Source organism: Pteropus alecto, unplaced genomic scaffold (genome assembly GCF_000325575.1).
Source record: "Pteropus alecto unplaced genomic scaffold, ASM32557v1 scaffold76, whole genome shotgun sequence".
NCBI classification, from domain to species: Eukaryota; Metazoa; Chordata; class Mammalia; order Chiroptera; family Pteropodidae; genus Pteropus; species Pteropus alecto.
The window spans coordinates 25,743,863-25,762,171 of record NW_006443138.1 but is presented as its reverse complement, the minus strand read 5'-3'; the positions used below and the strand labels follow the sequence as shown (position 1 = coordinate 25,762,171).

The 18,309-nt window shown below is 44.9% G+C and overlaps 1 protein-coding gene across 1 annotated transcript in view; it reads right to left on the bottom strand.

Annotated features, from left to right (window-relative positions):
- The window catches only part of PLXNC1 (plexin C1), a gene marked incomplete at its 5' end in the record, with an annotated part of 140,453 nt that overhangs the window by 13,357 nt on the left and 108,787 nt on the right, over nt 1-18,309 (bottom strand). The window contains 3 exons of the mRNA XM_015598420.2: nt 1,016-1,070; nt 10,760-10,863; nt 13,104-13,281. Coding sequence (XP_015453906.1) covers nt 1,016-1,070; nt 10,760-10,863; nt 13,104-13,281 — 337 coding nt within the window. The remainder of the gene's footprint in view (nt 1-1,015; nt 1,071-10,759; nt 10,864-13,103; nt 13,282-18,309) is intronic.

The window sequence follows — 18,309 nt, the reverse complement described above, 5'->3', positions numbered from 1 at the left end:
TGGCTGTCCCATGAATTTATCTTCAGATAACAAGCTCTGCAAAAGGCTCAATCTTTGAAGGCTAAAACACACAGCTCTTCCACTTGTATTTATAGCACAAGGACATCAATCACTCTATGCCGGAAGGAAGAACGTCCACCCTTTGCAAGATGGCTTCTCACTCTAGCCTGATGTAATGGTGGAGTGTGTGTGTGTGTGTTGGGGGGGGGGTCCCCAAACATGTGTCTTAAGACCTACTTAATTATCCTATTTAATTGAAAAAAGCTCTGCATTCTCTATACTGACCAGGTGTTGGGACCTACCAGGCTCCTTCTAGTATGGAATCCAGGAATCAGGAAGCCCCACCTGCAGTTGTGTGTGACAGAAGGCCCTGTTGGTGAGGCCCAGAACTTTTCTGATTGTCTTGGCTGGGATATAATTTCTCTGGAGACAAACCTGGAACTGGACCTAGGGATTTTCTCAAGGCACTATCACAGTGTTTACTTCTACCAGGGAGGGAGAAGAGAATTTAGAGACTGGTTTATTGACTTGCCCATAAAAGCTCCCTCTTTCCTTTGTCTCCTCTTCACTTTCTGGGAATTTCGTAAATGCAATCACTAGGAGATTAGGGCTTTCCACATGGATTATCTTGTTTGTTCAGCACTTGCAGGGCTGTGTGATTATCTGCAAGCTCCCCTCACTTAGCCAGGGGACTCTCCTCTGTTAGCCCCACCCCACTGAGGAGTTGGAAAAGAGTTACGAAGGCTAAGATTCTGCTCCAGAGTTTTGGGCTGTTAAGGGTAGCGACTTCCTCAGTGCTGGGCAGCCTGGGCTAACCACTGTTTACAGTTTCCTGTCCTTGCAGGGCTCACATTCTTAGGACTAGAAAGCTGATCTCGAAATGGCTTTTCTCCGCTTTCAGAGTGTTACATGGCAACAACTCGACCTCACCTTTGTGACAATACATCTGAAAGAGGCAAAAGGCGATACTTTATAAAGCTGGGTGAGAACAAAAGGCTAACATTATATTGGTTACCTGAAGTAAAATTTGCTATCTTCTTAAAGACTTTTATAGTGGATCCATTTGATATCTGAAAGCAAAGATAAAAAATACATGAGTTTTCAAAATTTAATGTATTTCTCAACTTCTCCCAGGAATTAGATAGCTGGCTGGATTTTACAGTCTCTCACTTATTAAATCAAATATTTATCAAGAATGCCTCTGTTCTGGGCACCGTGCCAGAATTTGGGGCTATACTGATGGGCAAGATACTATCTCTGCCTTCAAGGAGCCCACAGTCCTGTAAAGGAGATGGGCAAGGCGATGCGATGCAGTGACGCAAGTGCCAGAAGGTGGCGGCCAAGATGCTGTGGGACCAATGGCGGGGTGGGCTAGTCCTGGAGGAGGGGAAAACTAAGCTGTGCTAAGATACACCTCAGCACCCTCCCCCAGAGGTCAAGAGCCACTCACTTGGGTCACTTTCATTGCTTGAGGTTTCTATTATGTTAATAAATGCTGAAACAGGTTTTTAAAAACTGGCATATATAGCTGGCATCTACCCTGTGGCAGAGCAATTCCACATCTAGGTATATACCCAACAGATATTAGTACATATTCTGATAGTAAACTGTTTCTAATTGCCCCATACTGGAAACCACCCAAATATCCATCAACATGGCATGAACAAATACTTTGGAGTATGTTCATACAACAGAATGTTATAAAGCAATGAAAATGGGCAAATTACTGCCACATGCCACATGCATGAACCTCATAGTGATGTTGAGCGAAAGAAGCCCAACACAAAGGAATGCATACTGTGTGATTCCATGTAAAGCTAAAAAAAGAAAAAATAGAAAAGAAACAACCCAGTCAAAACTATAACGTTAGAGCTGTGGAGAAGAGAGTAGGGTAGTGATTAGGAGGGGCCGGGAGGGGGCTTCTGAGGTGCCCGTGAAATTCTATTTCTGGACCTGAGTGGCAGATACAGGCTGTGCTCACTTTGTGATAATTCATCCAGAAGTACACTTATGATTTGTTCTCTTTTCTACAGGTATATATTTTTAAAAAGAAGCCTGTAAAATCATATCTTTTTTAATAAAAAAATTTTAAATTTAGGTATAACTTACAGGAAAGTACTTAACTCTAATGTGAAGTGATGAATGTTCACTTAAGCTTATACCTGTGTAACTACCACCCACATGAAGATACAAAATTATATTTCAAGGTCCTGAGAAGTACCCCCATTATCCCTTCCCAGTCAATAACCACCCCTTCCTCATCCAGAGGTAATCATTTCTCTGACTTCCATCACCATTGATTAGTTTTATCTGTTCTTGCACTTCATATAAATAGAATCATTCAGCATATATTTTTGTGTCTAGCTTCATAGAGTCAATACGAGGTCTGTGATTTTTATCCGCATTATCGCAGCCACCAGCAGTTCATCCTTTTAAAATTACAGTGTATCATCCCATTGTATGACTATACTACAAAAAATTGCCATACAATAAAAAAGTATCGGCACATGCTACAACATGAATCAATCACGAAAACATTATGCGACGTTAAAGAAGCCAGTCATAAAAGACTACATATTGTATAGTCCTGTTTATATAAAATATTCGGAATAGGCAAATTTACACAAAGTAGATTACTAGTTGCCTAAAGCAGGGATTGGGAGAATGAGAAATTATTGCTAATGAGTTTAAGGTTTCTTTTAGGGGTAATGAAAATGTTCTAAAATTAGATAGTGGTGATGATTGGACAACTCTGTACCGCAAACCATTGAATTATGCATTTATTTGAACGTTTTATTTTTTTATGTTTTCTCCACCCCTCCCCTTTTAGACTCCTATTTATTTATTTACTTTTTTATTTATTTTAACGTTTTATTTTTTTATGAATTATACACTTTAAAAAGGTGATCATGATGGTATGTAAATCCAGTCTCAACAGAGCTGTTAAAAAATGGCCATGGATTTGAAATGTACACGTTGGACAAATAAATGCCTTTACCACATTGACATACTACCGCAATGCCTATCTGTAGCCTCTTTCGGATGTAAAGTCAAGAGTTCTCACCTGAGGCCTTCTGGGACTGTGGAACTCAGAGCCAGATGGCCTCCTAGTACATCCCTCCCCCACAGCCAAGCAGGGCAAGAAGTGCCCTTCAGGCCAGGGGAACTAGATGCTAAGATGCAGACGTAGGCCTCCATCCTTGGAGAAGTAAATTGCTCTAAGGCGCGGGTCCACAAAACTACAACGCAAAGGGGCCCTGAATAAGAGGCAGATGAGGGATATATAGATCCTCACCTTCATTCCGGGATTATGGAGAGAGGATTAACCCTTCATTTCTGAACATTATTAACTAAGTGCTTTTTCCTTCTCTTAAAAAACTCTAAGGCTGTTCTGAATTCGAATACTAATTTGGACTTGGCCTTCCTCGGCTTGGAAGAAAAGTAAAAACTACGAATTTTGCTTCTAGCCTGCTACATATCGGTTATCGACACGTACAGACCTGCTTAGCAAGCAGCAAGAGATTAAAGCCCGATCTCCGTCAGGTTGTACCCACAGAGGAAGGGACAGAGAGCAGGAGCCAGCCCGGCAGAGAACCCAGAGCACAGCTGTCCAGCCAGTGGTGTCCAGCCAGTCGCTAAGTTTAGACCAGAGACCTCTAACTGCTGGTGTTCACAACTTGTGGGGACGGGGTTGGGGCAGGGGCTGGCTGGGGCCATCAAGCCTCTGCAAAGTGTCTTGAGTGAGGATTCTGAACTCTTAACCGAGCTCTCTGAGTCTGCTGTTATCAAACATCCTCTCCTTTCCTTTTGAGGCATTTCATTGTTTTCTGGCTGGTTTTTCAATTCTCTTCCATATATGATGCAATTAAAGTAGACGCTCTGTGCAGGCACCCCCTTAGCAATACTCAAACACTGAGTTTATGAGAATGTTTGAACATAGTCACAAAATTCTTCCCCATGAAGAGCTGGATATGCTCTGTTTCTAAGCCAATAAATATCTTTTTATAAAAGGAAGCTGGTGCTTCATTCTGGGTAATTGTCAAAGAATGAATCCCAAATGGATCCCGTTGAGTGTTGAGCCAATACTCTGTTACTGTCAGACGCTTTGTTTTGCCAAAAGTGAGCACCCTTACTCTATAATCACAAACACCACGGATGGGCCCTCCGATAAGGAGCGCTGCCAAAAGTTCAAATGTCTTTTCAAGAGCTGGCAACGACTCACTGCTGGCACTGTGCTTGGGCATTAAGATAGCGCAGACGCAGCTTGTACCAAGGACGTTTTACTCTGAAATTATCTCCTGAGAGCGAGCGTAAAGCATTTTATCAGCGGATGAGCTGCATGTGTGTTTAAGCACGTATGTGTGTGAGCGTACCCCATGTCCACAGCTGCCCTAAGGGCTAGGCCCTTCCCCTCCACGTGATACGGTAACAACGCTGGGAAGACAGAAAACGATGTTTGTGGGGGGAAGAGCTTTCCATTTTCTGCTTTGCACAAGTCAGCTGCTACGGAGTAATGGACAGAAATGCCTTTCTTGAAAAGTGCCACAGAACCCACAGAGTTAAAAATATGATGCTGTTTGTTCCATCCGAGGAGCAGCAAAAGCTTTCCTAAAAGTGACTCATTAATCCTCCTGTACTCCTGTGAGGCAGGGGGCATCCTCTGGGCTCCTACTTTAGGAATGAAAACCAAATTAAATCAAAGCAAGATGAATGTCACTGGGTAGATCTGAGGCAGGAATGTTCCTCCGGCCCAGAGCAGAACTGGTACACATGGCAATTTCAAATTAAATTCCTTCTAGTCTCTCAGTGCTCCAGGATTCAATGTGACAACAAGGCCATACCCAGTCAATGATGGCTGGCCCATGCTGGAATGCTTCGGAGATGAATGACACTTTCCCAACATCGGAATTAGGAGTTCTGACCACACAGGGAGAAATGGACCCACGTTGACAATTTAAAGTAACTCAAAATAAACAGAAGCTTCGTATCTTCCAAGCCATTTGCAAGTGAAGCTGAGCTTTCTTTGTGCTAAAATACTATCTTTATGGCACATGTTGAAGATAATTCCATAAAAATGGATTTTCTAGACGTATAAGTTTGAACTTATATTTAACCTTATGAAACCACCGTTTTTATAGGTAAATATGGTCAAATATTGCCAATTTCTATGGTTAGCCTAAAAGGAAAGCTGGAATTTCAGCCTAAGAATTTTATGGGAAATTATGAATATTGAATATAGTCTGAAATATTACACTTTTTTCCTTAAAGAAAAAAACCCTGAAAACACAATAATCAATACAAATAATCATGTGGAAACCCTTACTGGTATCTCTCATTCCTAAATGGTATTATGTGAAAACAGAATTCTATTCAAAGAGCATTGTCCCAGCAGCCACTCGTCAGCACTGCTCTCCCCATCTTCTGCCTTAGTTCTTTTCACCAGCACCCCAAGGCTGGAGGCAGATGAAAAAGGAATCTTGTTTTCTCAGGGCGAGAGGGATGATCTTGCTCAGTCCTCCAGTGACTGGGACTCGGGGCTCATCAGAACATTCTCGACAGACACATCAAATCACACCTGGTTCCTGAAGCCAGAACAGAGCTCTGAAGGAGTCTTGAAACTAGAGAAAACACCCTCAGGGCTCCTGCTTCCTCCTTGTGTGTGTGGAATTAGCCCCAGGCCAGTTAGCAAGCTCCCTCCCAGGACTCTTAGAAAGAGCCCTGAGCTGGTCCTCTGCAGGGGAGTTTGGCCTCCAAGAGTGTGTGTGAGGTTGGGAACCTAAGCACTCCCTGTGCTCAGCTGGGCTGGAGTTGACAACTCTTGGATGCCTGAAAGAGGCCTCCCTTCTGATGAAGGTAACTATCGTCGTCTTCAAGAAATATTGATTGGCCTTAACGGACGTTAAAGTAGGATTGGAAATGAGGAAGCATTTTCGTAAACTCACAAACGTGAGATTCATCGTAAGATTTGAAGAGAAGTTACCTTTTTGAATTTGACATCGGAAAAGGTAACTACTAGGATCTCTCCTCAATGGCCCCAGTTCTCTAGCCAGGCTGCTTCAGAGGCTGGGAGCATGGGCTGCCAGCCAGGTTCTGAGCAAAGTCATCTCTCCCGCATTGAGAAGAGGCTGAGTCTCTAGTGCAATTCCTTTTTCATCTGCTTGCAGCCTTGGGGCATCAGTGAGAACAGCTACATGACCACGGCCAAGTCTCTTAGCCTCCCTGGGCCTCAGAATGGGGATAATGAGAGTATTTACTTCATTGGACTATAAAGAAGGACTGAAGGAGTCACTGTTTGTAAAAGCTCTAGGATACTGTGCTGTATACAAGAAGCACTCCATTCATTTGTTACATAAATACCTGAGGTCATTCACACTAAGAAATCTTTAGAGATAGTCCACATCCTTTATGTTAAGCGTCACAGGTGACATACTTGACTGAAGGATTACTGACTTTACTCGGCAGATCCTTTGGGACATTCCTATTTCAACTGAATGACAACTTTGGCGTTAGCAGTGACCACTTCGGCATTAGCATGCACCTGTTACGAGGAATATTCTTCAATGACACAGTGGTTAAATGTCTTTTCTGCTCTCAAAACCTCACAGCTTAGAATGAGAGGTGTGATCTGCAGAGAACACTTCCTGTTGGACACAACAGCTGTCCTACCTGCTTGATGCCACTCCACAGCAGGGTGTGGGTACGATAACGGTCCAGCAAAAGGTCACACAGGGGTGAGGGTGAGGGAAAGGAGGCCTGAGCCCAGAGAAACCATTCCCCACTAGCGTCAATCATTAAAACACACACACACACACACACACACACACACACCTGATCTCATCAGCTCCAGAACACAGTGCAGTCGCCTTCACAGTAAACTCACACGCCACGACAGCCAGTTACCGAAGCACTTGGGGAGGACTTAATTATAGGGGAGAAAGATGCCTCTGGCTTAATGTGTTTGTAAAGACGTCGGCTTTACCCTCTTGTCTGCACAGGACAAAATGAGACTGGAGCAGAAATTTGCCCTCCTCTGTGTTCAGCTGATGGAAACCAAAGGTAATAAAAGCACCTTCATCAGGCAGTGGTTGGGAACATGAATTGTGTTTCTGAATGTGAACAGTGCTGAGCGCTGGCTGGTACTGCTATCATTGTGGAAAGCAACTGTGCCGAGGCCCAGGGCGAGCAAGGATGCCATCCTGCAGGTGACAGGGCACTGATGGCTGTCTGGGGCTCTGGAGGCAGCATGTGGCCCATGAGATGCTATATTTTTGCTGTGCCCTCAGATGCCCTCTAGAAACCTGTTCTTCAAATATATGGACAGTAAATCATTCAAGGAGACCAGCTCCACTCTACTTGCCCTGAGGACACCGCAAGTCAAGAAGAAACAGGCTCACACTCTAGCAGTGGGGACTTTGTTTGGATCGTAGGAGTAACTGGCCGTCACTACAGATTAACTTTAAAACCAAACTAATTTGGGCTAATTGGAGGGAGGCGACTCTGAATCACTTGAAACTGTGAGTTAGACCCTATTTTTAATTGAAATACAGTTTTGTTTTTTGTTTTTTTTTTGTTTTGGGTTTTTTTTTTTTTTTTTTTTTTTTTGGCTTTCAAGCACTTATAGTAACTCAAACTAGGGTGCTTTAGTAAATAAACAAGAGTGATAATTAGCATCTTATCTCTTTGGAGGGAAATGCAAGTGCTCAGGATAAAATTTTTCTTTAAAAGGGCAAAAGCGAGCTTCAGCCTGGCCCTGTCAAACGACTCCAAATTGGGAATCTGCAGGGATACTACTGAACGGACTACAGATTCAGGTGGCCGACGGGGGTGGTGGGTATTTTTTTTCTGAGCAGTCTTTGGAAAACAGGGCAGTTGAGATGGTCCAGGCACAGAACTCACGGGGCCTGATGACCTCCCCAGTCCTTCAAGCAATCTGGTTATTTTATTTTATTTTTTTTTTTGGCCTTACGGCTTAGCTTTTTAAACATAAGGAGAATCCTTTAAGCCCTTGTGTCCTAGTCTTGTCATTTATTACCACCGTGTGGCAATGCAAGGGTATGAGGCCAATAAATCATCTGGACAAGAAGTGACTACAGGCCGGATTAATTTCATTATCATCCCTAAGCAGATAGGTGTCTAGCACTGCCGATGTCTCCAGTAAAGACTGATGTTCTGTCTCTCCTGACAGCCTTCCCCTTGCCTTGCAGACAGCTCTGGTGGTTTGCTGTTTTCCCTGCTGGAGTAGCTGGTCCTTTACTTAATGGCAGTGAATGGCCGCACCTGGTTCCTTTGGGGCCTACCCCAGACCACATGGTCGCCAGGGGACACTGAGAAGGGTGGCCCAGCTCTGACCAGGGTGGCCCAGCTCTCCCTTCACAGCTGAGCAAGGCAAGCACATTAGTCAAGAGGGCTGTGTTCCTTCCGAACTTGCTGAGAAAAGTTGGCTACCCGGCTACGGGCAGAAGAGGAGACTGTTGCCGGCTTACAGTCTGAACACACTCTGATGCTGTAATAAGCTCCGCTCTAAGCACTTCTACCGGCAGAGCAGCATCCCCGAGTCGAACCGCCCTCTCTCTCTCTCTCTCTCCATTAAATTACTGCTGGATCAGTGCTTCTCCAGGTGTAGCCCACCCACAGGAATATGTATTTCAGAAAATTCCCTGGGGATTTTTATAATGTCCAAAGCTAAGACCAACAGCTCTTGGCGAGATGGTTCCACGGTTGGAAGGTCTGAGCTGCAGGAGGGTGAGCACAGGAGCAAGTTGTTACTCCTTAGCTCTGTCTGCGAGGTGCCGTCCAGCAAAGGCTGCAGGGGCAGCACCCACCCAGCAGCTACCCAAAGCAACTATTTCCAAACTGAGTCTGAAACTCACTCAGCCAAAGGACCCAAGGGTGAGGTGGTGTCTGTTCCTGGCCATAGTCCAGGAACCTCTGCTCAAGGAATAGTCTCCACTCCTTCCTGGGTGAAGGGGAGCCTGGCAGGGTCTGGAGGCCTTCCCGGTGCAGACATATCTCCCTGGGACTTGACAGCTATGAAAGACAGGAGGCACCTACTATCTAAATAGCCTGGGAAGCTGCTGCTCCTGTCTTCTCCAATCCCTGGAAAGGCACCTGCATCTATGCATCTGAATGCAACCTTGACTCATCCTTCACCCGTCTCTCTCCCATCTGACAACTTGTGGTGACCACCTCCTGCCTGTCTCTAAATCCATTCACTTTTCTCCAGTTCCACAGACACTGTGTCATTTCTGGTCAGCATCATCCCTCACTTGAAATTCTAATGACGGCTTCTGACGGGCCTCCCTATTTCCAAGCTTGCACCCTTTACATCCATGCTCCACGCACAGCCACAGGCATTTTCCGAGGTAAAAAATCCGCCGCCTGCTTAAGATTCTCCAAAGGCTTTTAAGATTCTCCCACTCTTTTGCAGATGAAACTCAAACTCCTGAAGAAGCTGACTAGGCCCACACCATCTGCACCTCCCCTTCTCACCTCCACCCCCCACTTTCCTGGCCTTCCACCTGAGAACATGCTGTGTGTACTTGTGAAGCCACAGACCCTAGAGCCCAACTACCTGGGTTCAAATCTTGACTCTGCTACTGATTAGCTGTTAGTAAACCGTAAGCCGCGGTGTACCTATCTATGAAGTGGGCTAATAGCAGTACCTACCTCATAGAACTGTGATAAGTTAGGAGCCAAAATAAGGGGACATGCTGAGGATGGCACCTGGCACAGAGCAAGGGCCCCGTAAAGGCTGGCTATCATTAGCTCCACTGCCGTCTCTGCCCCTCTCGAGTTTTAGCCAATCTAAAAGTCTTTTTGTGGAAGAATGTGCATGTTCTCCCTTCCCTGCTGGGTGGGCTGGCACCCCACCCAACCCGGTTAAATTCAGGGCTCAGCTCAGTCATAGACTCTTCCAGGAAGGGAAGCCTTCTCAGATGCTTGGAACCACAGCGCCATTCCCCCATAAGGCGCTGCCTCATTGCTTGTTTCCGCTCTCCTTCTCTACCCGCTCCCTGGGGCTGTGGGATATGTGAGGTCAGGGGTCTGGGCTCTGTCCTGCAAACGCATCCTCAGCTCTTAGCACACAGCAGATGCTTAGCAAAGACCTGAATAATGTTGCTGCATGACTCCCATTATCCCAGTGTGTTCAGGAAGCTTGCCCGCCCCCTCTCTCGTGCCTTAGGCCTCTCTAGCACTGAGAGCTCTGAGGGGTCACGTGTGCCCCTCACCCCTCTCGACACTCACCCAGCATGTGGGTCGAGGGCCAAACATGAAATACAGAACTTCTTTAGAAAAAAAGGCTCCTACACTAAAGGTTACGTGGTCTATTGTGAATGCCAGAGAGTGGCGAGGCTTAGGACTTTCACAGGCTTTATTCAGCCGTCAAGTTAAATGATAACTCTTCTAGGGCTTTGCTGAGGAACATGCTTCGAGAGGCCAGAGAATGTCGTAAAGGGGAAGTTTCTCACCTAAACTGCAGGATGTAGAGCCCTGGGCTCATGTGGAAATCAAAGCTTTTGGAGATGGGGCTCTGGGGGAACCAGGACAATATGTTTGAATTTCAGGACAAATTCACGGGCCCCTCCAAATGAGCAACTAAGGAAAACTTCTGTCCCAGAGAAAAACAATCTGCAAACTATCCTGGAAAATGGCTGGGAGTCCTGAAATTTTTTTAAAGAGCATTTTTGCTGGAAATGACCTAATCCAGTTAGGATTGGGGATGAAGAAGGGAACGTTGGAAGCCAAATCTTGTTCTTACCTCGTAGTGGCCAATGGTATTTAGCTTGGTTATTCCATCTTCAAGAATCACAGAGGAACTGTCAATATCCAAGAGTTCTTTCTGCCGTGTGCCCACCTGAAGCTCTGGAGGACAAAAAAAAACCAGACTATTTTGTTCTCTTTTAAAATTACAATGAGAAATTTTAAATGCTACCCTGTCACTTTTGCAAATATCACTTACGTAAACAGATAAAACTTAAATAAAGTGGTAAATATTGGTTTGAGGTTCAGAGAGATGCCAGCCAGCCCAGGAGCCTGCCTTCGGTTTTCTGTTTTACATTTAGGGCTTGACTTTAAGACCACTTTTCCCTGAAGCTTTTACTCTGTGGCTCGGCCTGGAAGTAAAGCCAAATGAAGACAAAATAATGCCACCTCAGAGGGACGAGCTCTTCAGAAAATACCCAAAGCAAATTTGTATGTTCGCATGCGTGTGTTTGTGTGTTCACAAGCAGGCGTGCCGCGAGCGATCTTCAGTAGGTCCCTGGGTGGGGGGCACTGGCGGGCCAATACCCCAAAACACGGGGTTCAAACTCCTTTACAGAGGTTGCCAACTTGTGCCCTAGGGTCAGAATGTGGCCCACGGCTGTGTTTTCTCTTTTTGTGAACCTGCACCATTTTTACTTATTATTATTTTAATGTCAGTTCAGTACCAATGTTTAATGATGGAATGCTGCACATAAAAATTTGGACTTCTGCTTTGTCTTTTCAAAAAACTGGACCATTGGCAACACTGACCACACAGGACCACGCTAAGTGGCACTGCCCACTTAGATGGCATGTCTTTTCCCAATTAAGTCAGGCCCTATCATTTCTTATTGTCCTAGGCAGGCCCATACCCCTTATTTATGATACTTCCTGCCTCTTAGAGCATCGGAGTTTGTGAGCCTCTGCTATAGGAGGTCTGAGCAGAGCTGCTTTTGGCATTGGATTTCAACACAGTTTATGGCTGGTATCTAAGGCTTTGCTTTAGTTTTCTGAGGCCAGCAATGGAGGAAGTTTGGAAGATCAGCAGACACACAGAAGCCTGACATGGCTGCTACGCTGTGTCCCATTTACCATCAGAGTACACGTGGAGCTTCTAGTTGGCTCGTCCTGCTCCCTGCCTTCTTACATCAAGAAGTGATGAGCAGTTGATGGGCACAAAGCCCAGAACAGTGGGGGGACTCTACTACCAACTTGGCAGTGGCAGGACTGAGGCCACTGGGCTGTTTCCCCTGTGGTCCTTGGCTCTGCGTGCCCATCTCCCCTGCAGTCAGAGCCACTCATTTGCAAGAGGGAGTCTCAGGGCAAGAAGCTGATGGTCTGGGTCACATCACGGTTTCCTGGCTGAGGATGCCCTATGACCCTGCATCTAACCAATGAGCTAAATTGGTCTTCAAGTGCCCAACAGTTCATCCAATGAAAGGAAACAGAAGAGAGGTGCCTTTAGCCGCTCTGCATTCTTTAAAGCCAGGTCACGCATAGTTGCTGCACATTTACATGGTTTCACTCCAATTTGCCAGACCCTGCCCTCAGGCTTCACTCAATGGCCTTGGAGCAGAAGGTTTGACTGGGAGGGTGGGGTGGGCTGATTTTAATTGCCTGCTTAGTGGAGGCTACAACTGTACTTGGAGGGGAGATGAACCTTGTTATGCTGTCACTGCTGTGATTTTACTCTTCTTTCCTGTCCCATTATCTGCTATAAAATCCCACGACAGTCTCCTGGGAGGGCTGCGTGGAGCTCAACTTTAAAATGTTGATGAACATTTGAGTGAAGTGGAGCCCTGTTAGCTTGCTCACGCATATGCTCTCCTTTGCAGTATACCAATAGAACCCGAAAATGAATTCATAGCAGATGCTGCTTCATGTTGGGGGAGGATAGAGGATATACTTAATGCAGGATGAGATTAGCAGAGAAGATGACCTTTCTAGCGTGCTGGTGTTAACACCCAGAGTCTGAGCCACCCACTAATGACACGCTCGGTATCACAACAAACAAATCAAATGCCAATGTGAAATGCAACACATACAGAGAGCACGAGGTTTACACCTTTTTGTATTTCCAGATGCAAGGTGAATCCATTCGGTCTCAGGGTTAGCAATCTTATGAATCTGATTTACAAACATAATATTTAAAAAGCCAGCATCTTTGAACGATTATGCTTCCCGGGAAGAATCATAGTACTCTAGAGAAGTCTCTTGGCCCTTAGACATGCCCTCTGGGAACCAGACCATATAAGCTTCTCCAAACGGAAGCTTCCGTGCTGGGGATGGGGAGTGAGGGAGAAGGGTAGGAGGGACACTCGTCAGAGGACTGGGATGAAATCACTCCCACGTAGCCTTACCAAGGCAAATTTCATTCAGCTGAAGTCCATAAGGAGAGCCATTTTTGCTGAGGAATGCTTGGAAAATCTTTTCTTTGGCTTGGCCGATAGTATCACAATCAAGAACATTGACTGAAATATTCCGACAGACATCTGCACTGTCATTTTCTGGGATTTTTTCAAAGACGACGTTTAATGCCTGCAAGAATATAAACAGGTTTCCAAGTCTATTAGATAATTGCAATCTGAAAGGCATTCATAAAAGACACAAACCTTGGTGAGTCCTACCGATACCTCCAACAGCACATTAGCAAACACTGTATCGCATTGTGCTACTTGAATCTTTTTTCCATAATCCATTCTTTTCAGGGATAATGGAAAGGGAAACAGAAAGTTAAAACTCTCATTATAGAGCAAGCATTGAATAAATATATCTGAGAGTAAAATATATATACTCATAAAAATTCTAAAAATGGTGATTTCTAATTTCATTCTCAAAAAAAAAAAATACTGGAAAGATTGCGCAGTAGATGAGGACAGACTGGTGATGATCTTTTTTTATTAACAGGACCACGGAGCCCCAGAAGTGAAGTTTCGGGTGACAGGAAAGGTTACAAGATCTCCATTTTGGTCACACAGAGGAGGTCACTTTTTAGTATGCAGAATTAATTATGGTGATGTTCATCTCCCTCTCTACTTTTGACACCTTCTGTCAGAAAATTTTCCGAGCCTTCATTAAAACACTGAGATCCCCACCCTGTACTATTATCCTGGCATTAATTACTTTACATCTCAGCACCATTACTTAACGTTTTGTCAGTTAACGATTTCCCAGTACAGAAAAACCTCAGAATGAAACGAATGAGGGAAGTGAGGCCTTTGTGAATGTGTGAAAACACTGACGTAGGGGATATTTCAAAACAAATAAAAAGCAATTTCAGGTTTACTTTGTATAAGAACAAATGAACACATCTAAAACAACGAAGTTTATTGACTACAGACTCTAGGGGAAACTGAGTCACAGACACGCTAAGAGTATTTTTAATTAGCATAGCATACAGCTTAGTTTCTAAGGCATCTTGGTAAGCATGGAGTCAGAGGGACCTGGGTTTGGTGTGAAATGCACAATTATTCAACATTTTTGAGCCTGGCTGTGATAAAAGAATATAAAATGATTAACTACTGAAAATGTTGAAAAAAATAATGAAAATAATGAAAAATAATGAAAAAAATAATGAAAATGTTAAAAGAATAACGTGGAGAATGGGGAGCCTCAGGGTTTAACAACTTTAAACTGGATGATAATAACAACAGTGATGTTATTATTTCATGTAACTAACAATTCCTATTATTGTTAGTATTGGCATGCCTTTATTTGGGAACAAAGACTCAGCTGGTGTTGAGCAGCTAGGATGCCCACCCCATGCTCAGTACCTGCCAGAGGAAGGAGGATGCTGCCAGCACGCAGAGCGGGCAGAGCACTCCCTCCGGAGTCCGGCTCCTGGGTTCAATCCCAGCCCACCACCAACGAGCAAGGTAGCCTCTCAGCCCACCGCCAACTAGCTGGGTAAACCCGCTATAGCTGTTTTCTCAGCTGCAAAGTGGAAATAACTGCCTCCCAGGGTTTCCATGATGATGAACTGAACTAATCACATAGCCCTTAGAACAGTGTCTGGTTCACGAGCGCTTGGGATGATATGACTTATGGATCAATGACATGGAAAAGGAGCTTCTGAACTCTGGGGAGGTTCTCAGGATGTGTATTCTCTTCAACTGTCTTCAAATTTTGCCCTGACAATCCTGTTTCCAACTACGTAAGCATACTCCTTGTCCCAGCCTAACTAAATGATTAAAACTCTGAATTAGTTGACCCTGAACTCTAAGGTTAAGGAGAGATCTCAGCCTGGCCTATGTGAGTTCCCTTCGTCCTGGAACAGAGACTTGCTCCCTTGCCTGCTCTCAGAGCACATTCCTGTTTGGGTCAGTCACCCACTGGGAAGGGATGCGGAATGCCTCTCTGCTCACAAATCTGGGAGAGAAAGCAGGGAGTGCTGGGCGGCTACTGGGCAGAAGGCCTAGAAGGAGCCAACGTGGTGAAGCCTCGTGCCAGAGTCCTCTCCCTCATCTCCCTTTTGCAGAGACATTTATTGAGGTCTCTGGGGCTGGACAACCTGCCAAATGCATTTCAAGACATAATTCTTTTAATCTTCTCAATTTCCTGGGGGAAGGAGTCTGTATAATTATTACTCCCATTTTAGAGTGAGGAGACAGAGGCACAGAGGGGCCAAGTAACTTGCTCCAGGGCCACAACTCATAAGTGGCAGAGCTTGGAGTTGCTGCCACGAACCGCTCAGCTGCAGGTCCCTACCACCCTGCCTCTCCCTCATGCCTCCTGGTCCCATCCAGGAACCCTTCGGACCTCCAGGAACCCTGTCTTAGATGAGGCTGCAAGAAAGTCCTAAGCTAGGCCTCCAGCACAAAGCGGGGTTCTGGAGGGGACTGGAGGGGTAAATGCTAGACCGGCCACCTACAGTCTGAGCAGACTTGCTTGTCTCCTTGATTTCTCTACAAGTTGGTCTCCTCACTGAGAACAATGATGGTTAAGCTATTTCACAAGGCTCCCAAAGAGAAAGATAAATAGAAATCACCTTTTAATCAGAGCTCCAGCGATCTCAGCTTGTTTAGCAGTTTTATGGGTATTTGTGAAATAACACTGTGTGACTACCTAAAGGGCACTATTGTCTTTAACAAAAACACCTCTTCATAGACAGTAAATGTTCTTAAAAACAACCAAAAGAAAAAAAATCTGAACTGGATGTAAAATAATGTAAATCTGCCACGGCTTCCCCAACCAGATGGGTGGGAAAAAGGTAAAATGGCATTTTATAGAGTCCACAGGGAATTCTCAGAGTAAATGCAGACACAAATTGATTTGTGTTCATTTTTTATGCTGCTAACGCTTGAAACTCAAACAGCAGTCTCCTAAGGCGTTAAGAGTAGTCAGGCTCTCAGAGTGGGCTTGGAAGCACACACCCCGTCTCTGTCCCCATCACGGAAGATCCATCATGGGAGCATTGCCTCTCCAGCTCCCCTTCAAGATCCATCTAACTTAAGTCTTCCCTGTGCCCTGCTCCCTGTCAGGGGCTGGATGTAGGAGAGACCTTAAGACTTATTCTCTGTTCTCAGAGAATTGTGTGATTCACATTACATTTGAGAAATAAAGCACTGACTGTGAAACACTATTCATCCACCAGGGGCAACTCTATCATCCTCCGTAAGTGTTCGCACAGAATTCTAGGAGGGAGGCCAGGAGGGCTGAGGGCCTGGGCATTGGCATCACCCCTTCTCCTGCTACTGACCAGCTGTGGGACAAGTGATCTAACATCTCTGAGCCTTAAAATTCTCATTGCTCCTATCTCAAAGGAGTGACAGGATCACTAAATAACAACATGGAATAATAGCAAATTAAGGAGTGTTTCCTGTGTGCTAAGCACTGTTGTAAACGATGTGTGAGTATTAGTACATGTAAATTAATCTCAGAAACAACCCGATGACATAGATTCTATTATTATTATTCCCATTTTACACATGAAAATTGAGGCACAGAGAGGTTAAGTAAATTGTACAAGCTCACCCAACAAGAAAACGGTAGAAGCAGGCATTCTATCTCCACGTTCTGAAACACTTGGTGACCCTTTCGAAATATGAAAATGTTCTATAAACTAGGCACGGTCCAAATCTATGGGATGGTGATTAATTTTCAATACCCACAAAAGGCTAAAGTGCTCTGAAATGTATACTGTTGTCTTATCCCAGAAATCTAACCCTCTGTTTAGAGGGCCTGCTCCAGCTCTCCCTACGTCCCTGGCATGAAAGTGCCAGCAAAGCTAGGGTGACAGACATGGTTGGCTGTCCACTCTCCTCCTTCTTTGCTAACAGAAGCTAAGTATCGACAGCAGTGGGCCCAGACTAGGTTAGGAAACACGATTGGTGGCAACTCCCTTCTTCACTAGGGACAGGTCATATAACCCAGTTCTGTCCAATGGGACATAAAGGGAAAGGGTTTCTATCAAACAAAAGGCGAGAAGAGTACTTAGAGCTGTGGCAGCTATTTTGTGACTAGGAGGCAAGGCCAAAACAGCATGGAGATGGTGATTCAGAGTCCTGACACTGCTGATTGGATTGACCAGCCTTGGAGCTACTCACCTCCAGACTTTCATACTCTTACTATTTCAGGCACCGTTAGTTAGATTTTCTCTTACAGCTGAACACCTCCAAACTGACAGAGCTTGCCTTTTGATGCTGTGATAGATAAATCCATTCACTGACACTCATCTATTTTGCATCTGTCATATGCAGGGCAGTACAGATGATGCAACGGAAAACCTGACACTGATTCTGTCTGGGAAGTATTCGAAGACTGGTAGAACAACTGTGAGATACATACAACAAATTCTACTACCAGGTGGAAAATGATAGTTACAGACGAAGTGCTTTAGAGGTTGAGAGAGATATTACCTCTAGCTTGGAGGGGGGATTTCAAAGGGACAGAAATCAGGAGGAAGGGCATGCATGGAGGAAGGGGCATTTGAATTGGGTGTGGAAAGGAGCTGCATGTGCAGCAGTACATGGGGAAGCCTCTGAACCATGGAGCTACTTGGCTTCAATTCTAATTAGACTGGGGAGCAGCAAGCTTCAATCCTTTACTCAGGCTACTAGGTCAGGAATTCTAGATAAAGAATCTCAGTTCCTTTGGGTAGAATGTAGGGTGGATCACTGCAAGAACCACGCTTGCCTTTGCAAAACCACCACTTGCCATCTGAGAGAGAAGCCTTGTACTATTTATAGAAATAAAAAGTGAGAAAGAGAATACTATTTTAGGTTTCTAATAAGAATAGCTAGCACTACTGAACACTTACCATGTTTTGAGAATTGTCTTACATTTTTTGCTAATTCACTTAATTCTCATAACGGCTCTGTGAAATGGGCACTATTATTAGCCTCATTTGACGGATGAAGAAACTGAGACACAGAGAGGGTCAGAAATGTGTCCCAGATTGCAGAGCTGGTGAGGGTCATAACTAGGAAACGTTCACACTCTCAACTTTAAAGTCAAAAGTTCGATGGAGGAGATAAGCTTCCAAAGAGCAGTCCCAATCTGCCTCAGGTCTTCGTAAATGCTATTAGAGCAGAGAGGCTGGGCACAGACAGCCTGGAAGAGGAGGCT